Here is a 19,227-nt window from a genome sequence, read left to right as displayed (position 1 = left end):
GGTATGATTAAAATGAGGATCTGGAGACGGCATGATTATGCTGGATTAGTTGGGTGTTCCCAATGTAATCACAAGGGTCCTTATAAGAGGAAGGCAAGAGAGTCAAATGCAAAAGGAGGAGACATGGTAATAGAAGCAAAGGTTGGGGTGACGTGCTTTGAAGATGGAGGAGGGGCCTAAGAGCCGAGAAACAAAGGAGATATCTAGAAGCTGGAAAAGGCAAGATCAGATCGTCCTCTAGAGCCTTCAGAGGGAGCCAACCCTGGATCACCTTACTTTAGGACTTCTGATATCCAGAACTGTAAGATAATGAAGCTACTAAATTTGTGGAAATTTGTTACAGCAGCAAAAGGACACTAATACAACCACTGTCCAGGAAACAAAAAAAGTCTGTGGCTTTTTGAAGACATGCAGTAGCCGTGCATCTTGATTTGTCAGAGCCGCGTTACAAATCTTGTGTTGGGCCTTATGCACTATTAAGAGTTCTATTCAAAAGCTACCGAAGAACGCATGCTTCTGAACTTCAAACCTTACTAGAAAGCTACAGTAATCAAAAGGACAGTGTAGTATTGGCACACAGACAGACACAGATCAATGGACCAGAACAGAGAACCCAGAAATAACCTCACAAATAAGGCCCACTGATCTTCAGCAAGGAAAGATGATCATTCAACGGGAAAAGGGCAGTCTTTTCCAACAAATATAGTGGGAAAAATTTGATATCCACATGTAAAAGAATGAAGTTGGATCTCTACCTTACACTTTACATAAAAATTAACTCTAAATGTACCAAATACCTAAATTCAACAGCTAAAACCATAAATCTCTTAGAAGAAAGCATAGGGAAAATTCTTTATAACCCTGGATTTGGAATTGATTTATTAAATATTATGTAAGCATCAATAACAAAAAATAAATTAGACTTCATCAAAATTAAAAAGTTAAAATTTCTATGCAAATAACACTACCAAGAGAGTGAAAAGGTAACCGACAGAATGGAAGAAAATATTTCAAAATCATATATCTGATAATGGATTATGATCCAGATTATATTAAGAAGTCCTAGTAATTACCAGGGAAATGCAAATTAAAACCACAATGAGGTATCACCTTACCCCTGTTAGAATAACTTTTATTAAAAGTCCAAAAACAATAGATGCTGGCATGGATACAGAGAGAAAAGAATGCTTATACACGCTAGGTGGGAATGCAAATTAGTACAATCTCTATGGAAAATAGTATGGAGACTCCTCAAAGAACTAAAAGTAGACCTACCATTTGATAGCGCAATCCCACTACTGGGTACCTACCCAAAAGAAAAGAAGGCTTTCTATCAAAAAGATACTGCACTTGAATGTTTGCTGCAGCACAATTCACAATTGCAAAGATGTGGAATCGACCCAAGTGCCCATCAAGTCATTAGTGGATTAATAAAATGCAGTATATGTATATCATGGAATACCACTCAGCCACAAAGAAGCATGACTTAATGCCTTTTACAGCAATTTGGAGGAAACTACAGACCATTCTCCTAAGCAAAGTATCTCAAGTTTAGAAAAACAAACACCACATGTACTCATTATTCAACTGGAATTAAACCAATAAGCACATGTGTGCACAGAGGGAAGTAAAACTCACTGGAAATAATTCAGGGGAAGAGGAAGGGTAAAAATCTACCTAATTGGTACAATGAACATTATTCGGGTAATGGGCACGCTTATAGTCATGACTCGAGCATTACAAAGTGATCCATGTAACCAAAAACATTTTCACCCCCTTTAATATTTTGAAGTAAAAAATACCATAATATTATTAGGAAAATAAAGAAGTCCTACAACTCAACAACAACAATAACAAAAATAATTAAGAATGGGCAAAGGATTTAGACATTTCTCAAAAAAAGATATAAAAATGGCCAATAAGCACACAAAAAGATGCTCAACATCATTAATCATTAGGGTAATGCAAATTGAAACCAAAATGAGTACTACTTCACACCTAGTAGGATAGCTGTTATCAAAAATAATGAAAAATAATATTGGCAAGGATGTAAAAAAATTGGAACTCTTGCTCATTGCTGGTGGGGATGATAAGCAATTGTGGAAAACAGTTTAGCAATTCCTCATAATGTTAAATATGGAATTTTATTCTACCCAGAAATTCTACTAAATACCATCCAAAATAATTGAAAACAGTGGCTTAAACAAATACAGTACGTATACTTTAATGTTCGTAGCAGCATTATTATGATTGCAAAAGGTAGGTAACAACCCAACTTTCTAACAACAGAAGAATGGAGAAACCAAACGTGACAAATACATTTAAGAGACTATTATTCAGCCTTAAAAAGGAAGGAAATTCTGACACATGCTACAACATGGATGAACCTCCAGTGACACTGTGCTAAGTGAAATAAGCCAGTCATAAAAAAGACAAAAAACACTTAATGTAAAGCACCTAGAATACGCAAATTCATAGAGACAACAGATGACCAGGGGCTAAACTTAAGAGGAGAATGGGAATTAATTCTTAATGTTTTTTGTTTCAGGTGATGGAAAAATTTTGGAAATAGTGGTGGTATTTACATAACATTGTGAATGTACTTGGCACTGAACTGTATACTTAGAAATGGTCAAAACAGTAAAATTCATGTTATGCTTATTTTACCACAATTTAAAAAGCCATCACTACCCACTACAGCTCAATGGCATGAACTCCAGTTTTTGCACATACATTTGAAGATGTCTTTTAAATAAACTGGAGTGCAGGTTAAAAGTGTCTGCAATGAGTAGGTAAAATGCATGTCATGAGTTAAATGGAGAAGGGAGAAAGTACAAAAATGACAGAAACAGGTATACCGGATATGTCCAAGCAGGAACAGGAAAGGAAAGCAAGAGAGAAAAGCTTCATTCAGCCAAGAAGGGTGGAACAAATCTAGATGACATAACATTCTAGAGGTCTATGAGCTATTAGCTACACTGATGTCTTGCCATGACATAGGCCTGCATAATCTTAAGGGCAATAAAAAGAAAAATGACCTTTAAATTCAAATGTTTACTATATAAACTTTAAAAAAATATACAGGAAGTAAATAAAACAGATTTTTTAAAAACTATGCATAATCCCATCACTTAAACAGCATTAGTATTTTAGTGCACTGCAGCTTATTTTTTCAATGTTCTACATTATTTTAATTTAAATAAAACTTGAAATGATGGTCCAAAATATATAGTAGGTTTTACATCTTCATTTAAACTTCTTGTGTTATCTGTGGGATATTTTGTACTAGTAGATAGTTTCAAAAACATGCTATTTAATGTTTCCTTCTTTGTGATTATAGCCATTACTTATGTATTTTCCTATTGCTATACATTTATACTTTTTTATATTTTTCACTATTATAAATTAAGATAATCCCTATTTCCTGGGAATTGATTTTAAAAAGTAAAATTACTAGGTCAAAGGGAATGAAAAATTGTAAGGTTTTATGATGAACAACATAAAAACCTCTACAAAGAACTAGAGTATATTCATAAGAACCTTTTTTTTTAAATTGACAAATGAAAAGTTTATATATTTAACAAAAAACCTGTTTTTTAAATGAGAGATCAAATATTTAGAGGAATATTTCTATGTATTTTTGTGGCACTGTGTGCTTTTACAGAACAAAATTATTTTACTAGATAGAATTCTTCAATTATTAATAAAATGAATCCCATTTTTAATATTTTCAAGAGTGATGAATGATAAATTCCCTATTATTTTCTGGGATGTGGACCTCTTTCTACAAGACAAGGATTTCTCTTAAAATTCACACCTTCCATAGTCATAAGTGGATATTTCTAAAAATGGAATATACAAACCAAACTAAGAGTAAGTGTGCTTGAGATGCTGGAAGTGAGGAGCATGTAGTCCATGTAGACTTAGAATTCAGGACACATGGAAATATTTGAATATCTATAAGATGAATCACTCACATGTTGATGTATAGCATTTAAATTTGTGGCATTGCCAATAATGTCCTACAAGTAGAAAACCTCACTTTGGCAGTATGATCTAGCACAGCTGCCCGAACACGGACAACCATGGAGGAGTCAGGTAAGAGGAACAGATGAATGAAAAGAGCAGAGAATCACCAGGGGAGACTGAAGGGGTGGGGGAGCAATAAGAGGACGAGGTGAAAAAGCAGAGGGAAGAAAGAAGAGAAAAGAGGGGGAATGACAGTGCAAAGTCAGAAAGGAAGGGGGAAAGGGCCAGACAATAGGAGCAGCAAGGGGAGGAGAGGAAGCTGCACAGGGCTGGAGAGGTGCAGAAAGGAGGAGACCAAATGCCCAGACATTTAAAGAGAGAGGCGTCATTCCACAGGAAAAAGATCCACATCTTAAAGGACATTATTTATTCTTTTCCTTTTAAATCCTGACATTTATACTTTAATGAGAGTCTCCCTGTTTCTTGATGCAGAAAACTTTGCCAGGCCAAATAGCAACTTTGGATTCTATATTAGCTCTATTACTGTCACAGAGGAAATGGCCTCAAAAAACAGCAAAAATATTTTCTGTCTCTTTAAAACACCCTCTACTCCTTTTTGAAAACTAAAGCCTGCATCCCTGCCTTGGGCCAGTGGTTAGGAGGGGCAGGGTCAGTCCTCTGTCATTTGTACTAAAGGAAATGACCCAGGCCAGACCTGGTAAAGGGAGGTCCTAGGTGGAGGTCACTAGATTGTCTTCAGCTGAGACAGGAAGCTCAGATTCACTAACTGTAGATTGAACAGTAATTGCCTGAAGCTGAGAAACCATCCTTTAAAAGCTCTGTATTTCTGCAAATGTTCAGGAAATTTGGATTTTGAGATGAGAAGGTCTACTATTTTTCCTCCTTTGCTGGCAAAGTATTAAAACTTCTCTTTCCTCCTCCCCAAACCACTTGTCCTTGTTCTTCTGATTTGGCCTCATGGACAAGTGCTGAGCTTTCAGTAACATTATCAGATGACATGCAAAAATGAGCAATCCTCATCTGGGGTAATGCAGTCCACACCTGGGTCAATGGAGGAGAAATGAGGGAAGGCCCTTCCAAAGTACTGGGATGAGGGGTAGGGAGTCTCTGGTGCCTCATCCCCGACTTCCCCAGCAGATTTATCCATCCCTTTGATAAAGTCATAGATGTGCTTATCAAATGCAGAGGTGACAAGGAAGGAGCACATGAATGGACGAAAAGGGATAAGAAAAGGTATCTACAAAGGTAAACAATGAATTTAAGAAGATAAACATCAATCAAAATAAATGTAAACCCTGTACTTCCTTACAAAATGAGACTTCATGAGCGGATAACTGCAGATATGATTTTGGAGAACCTTCGTCATTAAAAACATAGAAAGATTGTGAAGTGAATTTTTTAAAAACCTCATTCAGGCCGGGCGCGGTGGCTCACGCCTGTAATCCTAGCTCTTGGGAGGCCGAGGCGGGCGGATTGCTCAAGGTCAGGAGTTCAAAACCAGCCTGAGCAAGAGCGAGACCCCGTCTCTACTATAAATAGAAAGAAACTAATTGGCCAACTGATATATATATATATAAAAAAAATTAGCCGGGCATGGTGGCTCATGCCTGTAGTCCCAGCTACTCGGGAGGCTGAGGCAGAAGGATTGCTTGAGCCCAGGAGTTTGAGGTTGCTGTGAGCTAGGCTGACGCCACAGCACTCACTCTAGCCTGGACAACAAAGCGAGACTCTGTCTCAAAAAAAAAAAAAAAAAAAAAAAAAAAAAAACCTCATTCAATATTCAGATGTATTAACAGAAACCAAGTGTCTGGAGAGGTGGTCCCTCCGATTCCTGTGCTGAAACACCCGGTCACACAGCATTTTATCTGGGCCCTGTGTCCTCCTCCTCCTGAAATGCTCTCCCACCACAGCCGCTCCACCACCTCCTCCCCGTGACTGCTCAACGCTCTCTCACTGAGGCCTAACCTGGCCCCTAAATTTAAAACTGAAACATTCTCCTATATGGCACTGTCTAGCTATTCCTTTTTGAATACCACTGACCCCTTCCTAACACACTGCATAATTCACTTCCTTGTTACGGTCACTATCGATCTCCCCAACTGGAATACACGTCCCCTGAAGGAGGGATCTTTGTCACATTTTGACTGCTGTATGTCTAGTGCACAAACCATGACTGACACATCCCAGGGAGGTCAGCTGGTGATACTAATAATAGGGATCGGGGCATTGAACAAGTGACTAAATTAGTAGATTTTAAGAAGCCTGTTGGTCCCCATATCCCCTTCCTCAACTGGAATTAAACTGGGAAGTGCAGGGAATTGTGACCAGCCCCAATTCCTCTGATGCAGGATAACGGCAGAAAGCCACGAGAGTCCTTTTCCCTGTTGTCCTCTCTCCATGGCCACAATGCACAGAGAGGACAATGTGTTCAGAACTCTGGGTACTACTGAGTAGCTAGAAGCCTATGGGGAACCTTTAGAGGAATAAAATGATGAAAATGTACATCAGGTAGAGATAGCAAATTTGCTAGTCAGATTTCTCCCAATTTTCACAGAGTTAGGAAGAGGCAGCCCTGCCAAGCACTAGAGCTCTACATTCTTAAAAGCAGGACAGAAGGACCAGGAGAAATGACTAAGGACCAAGGCTGGGCAACTAGACTATTCTTTACCATGTGAAAGCTCACAAGGAGGGATAGCCCAAGACACCACTGTTGGGAACAAAAACCTCAAACTCCACACAAAGCATGACAATTGAATGCCCAGGGTTGTTAAAGAAATTACTGACCCATCCTTTCTTAATTTAATGAAACCAGCATAATGACGATGCCTGAGAGGAGATGATCTTACTAGGTTAAATACAGCTCTTCATAAAAGCAAGATTATCTTTAAATGTGCATGCATTTCAATTTGAGCAAGGCAGAAAAAAGTACTGACAGTTATTTAAATTAGACTTACAACCTTTTTTATGCAATGGACTAACTCTAGGACTTCTAAATAAGCAGTAATTTACCAGCAAAAAGATACATATTAAGTCTTTCAGAAATAGTTTCACAATAATCAGAGCAATGATTGAAAGAAATTGCGGTCTGGGAAGTTAGCAGCACTTGCAGCAAATTAATCAATCTCAGGCATTTTGAGGCTGCTCAGAGTGCACAGGCTTAGAGCAGATATGAGCCAGTTCCTCTTTCTCAGCCAAACAGGTGGGAATTAAACTGCATTTTCATTTCTTCAATAGCAAAAATAGCCTGTATTATCCCACTTTCAAATATGCCCATTTGTAAAATACCAATTGAAATTCTTACCATCAAGATCACTAATACCATCAGCAAGGCCTGGAGTAATTTTATCTGAAACATCTCATAAGCTAAATCCAATATTAACTGAATACCTCAATTTCAATACCTACACTTTCTACAGCTCATATATCTTATTTTAATTATTAAGATAGTGTTGACCTTTAATTTCTAGGCCACAGCCAAGGTAACCCAAATATTTATCAATTTGGAATACTGTACTAGAATCAGAAGTTCTTACTCATAGCATCATATACTACCAATGTATATTGACAAGCATACTTTAAACTAATGAATATACAGATAGCCAAAGTGACATACAGATACCCAAAGGAATATCATATTATTTGAGTATCTTATAGGCATGTTCAAGTAGAATTTGATTATGGAGATTTAGAACCTCATTCTGTTATTTAGACACAATTTATTTGATTATATATTTGTATTATCTGATTAATGTTATTTACCAATAACCTCTGTTTAAATATTATTTAGAAGTTCATCCAAATAATACAGGATATACATAATAAATCCAGTAATTAGAAATACCAATGAAATTAGAAGTTCTTTAGTCTTAAAATCAAATATCCAGCTGTTGACTGGATTAACTCAGCCAAATCAAACTAAGGAGCCCGACACTGACTAATATTTTTTTCTTAGTGTTTAAAGGTTTGGGTTTGCAAGGCCAGGACTCAAGCCCGTTCACTACAGAACCGTACTTGCGGCCCTCCAGTGTGGGGAAGGTGGCAGGTGCGTGTGCTTCCCATTGGACATAATCTACCAGACCAGGCTAGGCATTATCCTGGCTGAAAAAGAACCAGAACTCCCTTGGAGAAATGGCTAATTCTGGGTCTGAGGAGGAAAATGGAAAATATAAACCCAGAACATGTTATCACACCAGAAAGCAAAGCAGCTGTCTGGGACAGTTCACGACAGGAGTCACCCATTCTAAGTAAGCCCCACTGTGATGGATGGGGCAAGATTTGAGCAGCAATAAAGACAAGTGTAATGGATTCAGACACGTGGCAAGTGTTTAAATCCACAAGTTGATGATGATGACAACAATGACATGCAATAACAATAACCACCATGGTCACTTTTAGGTGATGCCAGTGAGCCACCTCATTAATTTGAAAATTTGCTTAAAAAGAAAAGTATCGAGCATTTACACCATCTTCCCTTTATTATCATTCACATATCAAGGTAATGAAATAGTTGATATGGAAGAGCCTTTCTTTTTTAGAAGTATTCTACCTACTAAACAAAGAAGGACTGATAGAATTGGAGTATTCTACAATCCCTAATATATTAACAAACTGAGGCAATGATCATCAATGGCTGATAACATCACAAAAAAGACACACAATTTGGTAGAAATAATAGTCATAACACCTTAAATAAGGATAGAAGGCAACAAACAAAACCCAAATGGCAAAGGACAGGACAGTTTCAACAGTAATCACGGATGGCCACAAAACAGGGAGGAATGGGTGGAGAACATAATTATGAAAAGGATTAATAGACTCTTCATCCTATTGCAAAGTGCAAACTTCACTGCAATCACAATTCAAACAAGCTGCTAGGAGAAATAAAGTTATAAAATAGTCAAGGAAAGCTGAGCACTGATTATTTTTCTAGGGCTTACATGTGTCTACAAAGCCCTAGTCATCATCATCAACTTGTGAATTTACACTACTTATACAGTGATTATTATTTTAGGGGCTCTTATCTTTTAGAAAAGGGGTCTAAAATGCTCAATTTGGCCTGTTACCTGTTTTGCACAGTCTGAAAGCTGGAATGATCTTTACATTTTAAATGGTTGAAAAAAATCAAAATTGGAATAATATTTTGTGACAATGAAAATTACATGAAACTCAAATTTCACTGCCCATAAAAAAAAGTCGCATTGAAGACTGCCACACTTGTTCATTTATATATTGTCCATCTGTGGCTACTCTGGTGTGACAATAGCAGAGTTGAATAGTTGCAACTCTGTGGCCTGCAAAATTTGCTCTCTGATCCTTTACTGAAAAAGCATGCCAACCTGTTTTAGAGAAGCATTTACAATTACTGCTTTGAAATAATCAGAGAGCAGGTGAAAATACAGATGAGACATTTGGTCACATATTGTTAGTTATTGAAACTGGAAGTTGAGTGTATCAAGTTTATTATACTATTCTCTTTATCTCTGTTTAAGTTTACAATTTCTATAATAAAGTTAAAAATAAAGCTTTCATCATAAGAGCAATTAGAAACTAATCTCCCATTTTTTGTAAATTTGAGAGACTATTTTAACCATGATTATTTTTCCAGGAAACATACGGTTTTGCAGCTGGCTTATCCACACCTCAATGCTATATGAATCAAAGAGGCATTTTATCTTAGTGTTACTCACTTTGTGCAAAAGAACAGGGCCATTATATGGTAAAGGTCCCTCCACAACACAAGAGAAAATGCAGTTTGGCAGAAGGGAGCCATATCCAAGTGGCCGCAGCCCTGCTGAGCCGCAGCCTTTGCACAACTGATAACCACACCCCTAGACAAAGAAAGTGTGGAATATCAATTTCGGAAATAAAAGTCATAACTGGTTTCTAAATCTCAAGAATAAACAGAAACTTCATTAACTTGTCACTTATCCTTGTGTTTAGTGGACATCAATTCTTATAAAAGAGGAAAACTACACTTAAACTTGTATTTGGACAATAGCTGATTCCCTTTCCTTTGGAAGTAGGGAGTGAAGGATGGCAATGTACAAGGAAGAGAGGTGTGGAGGAGAATAATGATCTGCTTTACAACTTCAGAGCTCACCCTCCACAGAAAGTGCCTGGCTGCTGCAGTGTGCCAGCCAGAGATGCCTCCTGCCTCGCCCCAAGCCCCCTGTGCCAGGACTACAAGCACGGAGTTTGTTCTACATCCCACATCTATGGTCCTAAAGACATTTCCGAAATTGAAACCCCTCAAAAGTTGTCAAATTTTCTTTCTATCTCAAGGAAGGACCGTCTTCCCTCTTTTCCAGGTACACAATTCCAGATTACCACACTGATAATCTTCTACGATTTTCAGGGCCACCTGAAGCAGATACATAAATCTTCTAGCTAAAACTCTTTCCCTTTTTTCCGCCCCTTCCAAAAATGAGAGACAGGAGAGGGGAAAAACGAGAGACCTTAACAGTGTCCAGAGTTTCCAGGATCCTCATTCTCAGGCCTGTATTGCTGACAGAAGAGACAAATGATCTTAGATCCAGAGCCCTCGCTCGTGGAATTCCAGGGCCAGGTCACCTCTGCCTTCCCCTTCCATGGGATGGCCGTGAGCACTGGAAGCAAGTAAGCCAGTGAACCTTCCGATGAATATGAGGAGAGAAAGAGAAGAAAGACTTTCACAGGATTTACACCTCATGGGTCCAAAGGAAGCAGCCCTTAAAATTAGTGGCTGATGCCTTTTTCTTCTGCCCTCCAGAAAAGAAAAAAAAAAAAAAAATCCTGACCTGTAATTTTCAAAGTCCAATTTGAAGTCCTGGCCAGGACACCTTGGGGGTGCCTTGGGGGTGTTGCTGGGGAGAAGAAAGCTGCCCCGGCTGTTCCTGCTGCATCCTACCTGAAGTGCCAGCTGCTTGCATCTGTTCTTTCTTTCTTTTTCTTTCTTTCTTTTTTTTTTTTTTTGACTAAGGTAATATCACAAAGTGAAATTTATTAATTCATTCTAGAATCTCCCTAGATAAGTCATACTGCTTTATCAATTTAAAAGAAATCTTTACCTTTAAATTAAAGTAATCTGAAACCATTCTAAGTTAAAACATATGCTGTATGCGTGAAGGCTTTCAGTAGTTCCAATCTGACTGTTCAATATTATATTATATAGATATAGATATTTAACTGACTAAAACAATAATGGATGTGATTTTAACCACTCAAAATTTTAGAGAGCAAATGGTTCCTATAGCAACTGAAGACCGTCCTCTTTGTGCATTTCTGGTATTTTTTATGATGCTAAGTGATGTTAAATTTATGCTTTAATATATATGGCATAAAATACCCAAGTTAAGCTTGCCAAGGGAACCATAATTTTACTTCTTTCAAATCATTTTGTGGTTTTTATATATAACAAAATTGTTCTGAAAAACAGTTGTGATTTTTTCCCCTCATAATCTATAAATGAAGCTAAAAGGCACCAAGAAAGGCTGACCACACGCACACATCATTTAACACAAAAGCCAAGGCAAAACCACACACACAAAATTTGATTTTAAATTCTGATTAAAGCTATCATTTAAATTACTACACGGTATGTATGACTTCATGAGAAAATGTTTAGGTTCTTCTTTGTATCACGCAAGAGACATTATGGTTCAGGACACAGATTTTGAAGATAGATGGCCAAGGTTCAAATCCTAGCTCTTGTTATTAGCAATGTGCCATTGGGAAAAAAAAACATTAAAAACTTTCTGAACCTCAGTTTCTTCTTCCATAAATGGGCACATAATAAAGTTCTTATAGGGATCAAGACAAAAATGCCTGAACATCACCTGGCAGAGTACCTAACACACAGCAGTGCTTAGCAAATGTAGTCATAATTATTTCATTTAAAATACATCTGTTGAAGTCAGTAATATAAATACTATTCATACAACTTATAATTTCTTCATTCATAAGCCAAATTCTACAGTAGATCAGAGAAGCTGTTGCTATAAGAATCATTGCAAGTTACAAAAAAACCCTCAAGATTTCCCTTTTTTCCTCAGGAAATAAAAGGTCTAAAATTATCTGAGCTCAGAAAACGAACATGAAAAATTTATTAGACTTGTGAGAGTTACTTTTTTCACAATTGAGTAACTCAAACTCAGCTAAGTGGAATTATATGTCAAACTCTCACGTATCTTTCTCTAGGTCAACTGCTAAAAAGAGGTCTTAACTTCAGTTTTTTTTTTCCTAAAGAAAATTAAACTCCCAAATTAAGAGCTCATATTTAATTACCTTCCTTACAAAAGGTAGAACGGGTAGGTTTAATTCCTCTCTACACACACATGTTGCCATTATGCAATCTCAAATGGAATAATATCCTTATTAAAGGTATATTTCTATTGGTTTTAATTGAGATGCTATGGCAAGACAAAAATAATTTTATGATAGAGAATAAAAAAGCCTAGGGAAAGAGTACAAGAAATGACAGTTTTGGAAAGATGATATATTGACAATATTTGCTTCTAAAATTACTCTAACATATGCCTGTTTTTATTAATCAGTGTTTGCAACTCTGCATGATAGTTGCTGTATAATCTGAAACAGCAGAAAAGATACCACCAGGTTCCACATATCCCTCCTCGCCATCTCTCTGGACAGGAACTGTGGGCCTAAAGCAAGCATCCCAGAAAGACAGAAACTGTCCTTTGTGCCTGTTTTCCTGCTCCACTATGAACCCGCCTAGGAGGCTGACCTGAAGGAAACACATGGTTTGTCCCAGTAGTCAGTAAGGTCCATGCACTGGTAGTTACTCACTGAGCATTTGCAATGCCACAGGTACTAGTCTAGGTGCTGGTTTGTGCCAGTGTTTCTAACAGTCGTCCCCCCCTTAGTCACAGGACATACATTTCATAATCCCCCTATAGATGCCTGAAATCATGGATAGTACAGAACCTGACCGCTGTCAATCAGAACACATTTCTATTCATTTCTCCCACCCACAAATTTAATGCTACTCAGAATGGTAAGTACTTTAAAACTTATGAATTATTTATTTCTAAAATTTTCCATTTAATATTTTGAGACCACAGTTGACCACAGGTAACTGAAACAGTAGAAAGCAAAACCTCAGATGTGGGGGTACTACAGTACTTTACAGTAACATCCTTTGATTACCTTTTCTATTTATATGAACTGATGCATATTATGAAATCATTTAAAAAGGCTATTCTGGTACCTAACTTATAATAAACTGAAGCTCTGTTTGCAAAAGAGCAAAACTCTCAATTATGTTGTGCTTTGATGGATTCTAAAGTTCTAATGTTTAACACAGATATTTCCACAGTGAATCTGAGACTATCTGGTTAAAAGGCTAATATTACTTGAAATGCATGATCACTCAGTGCAGAAAAATGTTCAACTGACAAAGTTCACTATTTTTTAAATAAATAAAAATAGTTATACATAGATACAAATATATACATACAAATATAAATGTATTATACATTTAAAACTGAGTTTCACTAATAAAATATAGTTACCTATAATAAATATAAAAACTGAATATATGACTGTGCTAAAGTTTTTTACCTTTTCTGGGATTCTGTTTTCTTATTAATAAAATTAAGAATTTAATTTGAAGATTGTCCCAAATTAAGAGGTTATATAATTACATAATTCTAAAAGTTAAATATTTAAAAACGGTTGGAACCTCTGAGATCTGTTAAGAGAAAATGGTTATTTTTCAAGTTTTCTTTGCCATTCACTCAACACATACAGATCAACCCCAGGCCTGATCAAAGCTTCCATTCACCCACTGTTGAAAAGGCATCTCTACTAGTAGCTTTTTATTTCCTACCCACTCAGAGTAGGATGTGGTAACTATGTAAGAAGAGTAAGGAACACAGGAGTCTCCACAATGATCAGAAATGAATTAAAGGGTTACAAAAATACCAAAACAGGACCAGAGGCAGGGGAAAAGGAGGGTTTATTAATCAACGAGTGGGGAACTGTGGTGGGAGTCATCTACAGATGTATGCACAGCAAAACTAGCTAGCTTTTGTCATCACCTTCCTTTAATGAAAAGCTGAAATAGGTATTATAAATGTGAATTCCCAAGACAAATAAACAAATCTAGGAAAATAATAAAAATTTGAAAAGAAAGAATAGTAGTTTTAATACAATTAAACATGGCTTAAAGGTCAATGACTACATAAAATTTGCAACTCAGAAGTTGCCCATCAGCAAACAAAAATATTTAAAAAAGCATAAAAAGAAAATAACAAAATTCCATTTTCTCTTCTAAGTTTTATATGTGTGTGCATATATACACAATGTATATGTACATAGACATACATACTGAGATATTAATATTTTCAAAATATGGGCTTCAAATGTTACAAAGATTGGCAAATTGATAATAACCAAAAATATACTCCTATTTTGGAGGCTTGAATGATTTTCACAAATACACTTTAGTATCTCACACTATTACAGCCCATGTTTATATGTATAGATTGCCGTATCTAATAGCATACAGCAAGTATCTTCAAGGCCTTCATTGCATATCCATTTTGTTCTATAAGAATAGAGTTCTACAGATGCTGCCTTCCTTCTATAGGTTTTCTGGAAGGTGTTTTAAGTACTTTGCAGCTGTAACGATGGTTGCTCATGCACTGGGTTTAATTCTGTTATTCAGAATTCTAGAAAAACTGATCTCACACTGCAATAACCTGCACGGTCCACAGATGAAATGAAGAAAATACAAGCAAATGGTACACATCCATTAATCATAAACATTTCTTCATTAGTGTCATCAGATTTATTTGTGTTATGTTTTCTGAAAGACTCTGACAGGGATTATATTTAATCTCTATTTTAAACAATCAAAACCTTGGCCATTTTTTATAGGTGTGGATCAATATGACGTGTAATACACGTGAACGTTTTTTACGATGGTCAGGATGGCTCCTTGATATTAATCATGTAATGTTGGTCATCCAAATTCTTCTAACAAAGTGTAAGTGTACATTGCCTAGTCATCTACCTTCCAGATATGAGAACACAGTATAGTATAGTAGAATTAATCAATGGTAGAGGAAAAGCAAAGAAACAAGGTCGTACTATCCTCAACTTTGCCATTTACCTTTGTGATCCAGGACAATCCTGAACTTCACACTTCTCATCTACAAAACAGATATAATACCATGGAAACACCCACAAAAATCTGTGTGAAATGCTTATGGTGGTGCTACAGTCATTACAAAAATTACTGTAAATGACAATCAAAAACATCGATGTCCCCCAAATAAAAGATGTGCTATTAATTTCTAAATCTTGACTTATTCTTGGGGAGATTTAAATCATAGAAAAATCTATAAATATTTTTTCCTTCAATTTTTTGCCTGGATCTCAGAATTACTTTGAGGACCCCTGTGAGTTTACACGAAGAAAGGCATTTTTGAAACTATTACAGCATTAGAATTTTATACTTCTAGATTAGAGAGACCTGGTTTGTGTCTCCCCACAACCTCTAAGTGATGGCCTGAGGCAATGGGCTGGGGTCCTGGGCAAGAGGCAGGAATAGCTCTCCAAAACCGGCACCTGCTGGAAATCCTCGTCACTACGGGCAACCGCTTGGCACACACAGAGACTAATGGAAACCATCCTTGCAAGTGAAGGGCACTGGTCTCATTTCATAGGCTATTAATAAAGTAAACACCTCCCCATACACTGCCTACCCAAGTGGGGGAAATAAATTATTTAACAGTAAAATTTTTCTTACATCACAAAGATTCACAACTAAATTGCATTCTGAGTCCAGGACAAACTAAGTTTTTTAAGTAAAACTAAGTTTTTTAAGTAAAAACTTTTAAGTAAAAATTCAAAGCCACAACAGTTCCATGTCATCCCCTCCTTCACAGTGCAGTGTACAGAGCTACAGGGCAATCAGCAGTAACCGGTGACAAGAAGGGCAAGAAAAACTGGACAAGAGAAAAAGAAAGGCATTAGTGGATTAACTGTGAAAACAATGACCAACACTATAATTCAAATCCAATAGAAAGAATAACCAGACCTAATACACGGGAAAGTCAACATGACAGTCACATAAGGCTACAGAATACAGGGACCAGTTATACCTTACATGTGCCTTTTTTCTTTCCTGATTTGAAACACGTGTTGCATTTTGTGTCACAGGCTAGTGATTTCCAATCCTAGTATATACTGGAAACAGCTGGGAAGCCTTTAATAAAATATTGAATGCTGGGCCCCACCCCAGACCAGTTAAATCAGAATCTGGTAATAGGCTAGACATGTAAAACAAAACAGAACAAAAACCACCTCCCAAGTGATTCTGAAGGAGAGTCAGGGATGAGAACTCTGCATTAGACCTAGACCCCTTTTTCCAAAATAGTAACTAGCTGTCTCCATACAACATGACAAATTCTCTTTTAAAAAAAAAGTTCTCCACTATGATGGGAAGTAGTTAAAGATTCCCAACTCCAAATAAGTGCTCAAGCAGGAATATACCAAGTCCAGGACATTTGCAAAAACAAAAAGAGCAAATGGTGTCCTCAATGTACCTGTAAATTCTTAAGATATCTAAGTCTAAGAGAGCTTAGACTTAATATTGTATCTTCTAAAGTAATATTATCAAAAATACTAGAAGCAAAAAATATTTTCCCTGAATAATTAAGATTTTTAGAGATAAAGATGAAAAGAACAGATAATTTCATTTTTATCGGGTGCTTAATGCTTTGTGGAAAATGTCCATAGAAGACATCTGTCTTGTCATTAATTACCACAGACAGCCAATCTTGATTATGTTTAATACCAAGCAACTACTTGCTAAGAAAACAATTCTCAATCCTAACACATCAAGAATTTAAAACAACTGTGAAGTGGGATGACAAGAAAAAACGTTCAATACTGAAGACAGTCTTCCCAATATGTAAAAAGCTCTTAAAGTAGCAATTACAAAACTCAGAGATAAGGAAAAAAGTAAAGATGAACGTGGAACATACAATTTCAGTCCTTGGCACACGCTCCTCCTCCCGGCTAGGGAAGTCTCTAGCGGGGACAGTCAGATACGAAACAAGAGCAGCAGAGGACTCTCCCTTTACAAGAAGCCTCCTCTCCAGATTGTATCCCCCAGCTAACAATCCATTGCTGAGTAATCTTGGGATAGTCTCTTTGCACATCTCCCATTTTCCCCATCTCCCATTTTCCCCAGAAACAGAGGAATAAAAAAAACCATTAATTTACATTGTGATGATTAACAAGGATAAAGGATTTAAAAACTATAGTGTCACACAAAAGTAACACATCACAATCATGATGGTACTGCAGAAGGAGAGGCGTAATAGCAGTGGAGAGGTGACAGGTGCAGAGGAAAAGCCAACATGCGTGAAGAGGTGGAAGCACATGTGGAATGTGGAACTCAACAGTCTACACAGGAGGATCGAAATAGGAAGGTCAGTTCAGCTCAGTAGCAAACTAAAAATAGTAATATATATATATATTTTAAAAGCCCACACACAACAAAACAAGGAAAGAAATGGAAAAAAATCAAAACCAGTCAAGATGAAGAATGAGCAGCCTGCAGATTAAGGCTTAAACGAAAGAAAGAAAAATTAAGTGGGAGAATATTAAGGGAGAAGAAAACCCCAAAACCTAGAGCCTAAAGAAGTGAGTGGCAATCTGGTTAGAGGGGACAGGTAATTTAATCCCACTCATGCTGTCAGCATTCCTGAGACCAGGGATCTATCCATGAAATGTTCTGTCATGCAAAATACACATGGTGGAATTTCAGAGATTTTAAAGTAAGTCACACAATCTACAATTACACTAAAAAAATTATACTTTAAATGCTCAAAAGTAAAAGATTATTAATTTCAAAGTTTAGGCTTATTGCTTGGAAATTCAAATCACAAAATGGCTACACACTCTGTGTGTGTGTATGTGTGCCTATGTGTGAAAATAACAGAATGCTTAGTAATCTGGCCACTTAAAAAAAAGGGAAGTCTCACAATAGGGACCCGACGCTGACTATTTCTCCGGGTTCCTCCCCCAGGGTGAACACATTCCTTCCCCTAGACTCTCACTTGGCTATGAAGTCAGTTACCATACCTGTAACCAGAGCCTGTCTCCTGCCACGGTCCTGCCGATGGCGCTGCACTGGAAAGTGGCGAACTGGCCCGCATTGACTTCCACATTCTGAATCCGCAGGAAGTGGGGGGTTCTGGCTACATGAGAAAAAAGAACAAAAGATATGAAACGGGGAGATCTATAATGAATATATGTCCTCTTCAATCTATCTTCAATTTGGGGCCTTTTCATTTTGTTTACCTTGGGAGAAAATAACGCCCTTGCTTATATGAGCTTTAAAGATTTCACTAGAATTGTAAAAGACACCATGAAAGGTTTCGGTTTGCTTTGTAAAAGAATAAAATAAAGCCAAGCATTCTGGGATAGAATCAAACAGAAAGAAGATATTTTATTGTTCCTGCTGTGCAAATTATCATAGCTCAGCAGTCTGCTTGTAATAACAGATCTGTATTAATAAAGATTATACTGAAGCCTAATTGATGTTTTGAACAAAAACATATTAGATATTTATACTAGCAACATGAAAAGAACAGTAAGAAGTTAAATGATGTTGTCAAGGAAACTTTTTAACCGAAGTACAGAGCTGTGCATAATATATATTTTAACACAACTAATTGGTATGCAACATTATTTATGTAATATTTTTCGGCTACCAAAAATACTATCCCTATATACACACTCTGTGAAATGATGCTGGGACTGCAACAGCATAGCAATTTTTGCTGACTCTTATTTCCAATTCAAGAAGGATTTCAAATTCTAAATAGCACTGTCTCATAATGTGCATTGTCCATATGGGACAACTGTTTAAATAAGGGATTATTCTATCTGATCTGAGAAGTGCAGACCAATTTCTGTATAACACTGAAAACAGGTGTCCAGGAACTGAAATGAAAGGTCAGGACTTACATTTTATGACGACTTCTACTTTTAGGAAAACAGTAACTTAATCACAACAGTGATAGAGTGAAAGAGTTGCAAAGCAAGGAAGGGTGGGGAGTAGAAAAGAATGAGAATAAGATGATAGTACTTTCTGGAAGGGACACATAAATCTGGATAATAACTAGAACACATTTGTGATGCATTGCCAGCTTTTCCTCGTTGCCAGTGTGTCTTTAGGCCATGTCTAGACACTTAGAAAAAATGGTGCCCCACTGCTGG

General features: G+C 36.9%; 1 protein-coding gene across 6 annotated transcripts in view; it reads right to left on the bottom strand.

Annotated features, from left to right (window-relative positions):
• PTPRM (protein tyrosine phosphatase receptor type M) overlaps positions 1–19,227 on the bottom strand; it is a 790,604-nt gene that overhangs the window by 442,839 nt on the left and 328,538 nt on the right. For all 6 annotated transcript variants that reach the window (XM_012745929.2, XM_012745922.2, XM_012745925.2 and 3 more), the window contains exon 5: positions 18,088–18,203. In XM_012745929.2, the coding sequence (XP_012601383.1) occupies positions 18,088–18,203 (116 nt within the window). The remainder of the gene's footprint in view (positions 1–18,087; positions 18,204–19,227) is intronic.

The sequence above is a fragment of the Microcebus murinus genome, chromosome 17 (genome assembly GCF_040939455.1).
Source record: "Microcebus murinus isolate Inina chromosome 17, M.murinus_Inina_mat1.0, whole genome shotgun sequence".
NCBI lineage: Eukaryota > Metazoa > Chordata > Mammalia > Primates > Cheirogaleidae > Microcebus > Microcebus murinus.
The sequence above is the reverse complement of the archived record's forward strand: the minus strand, read 5'-3'. Positions and strand labels throughout refer to the sequence as shown.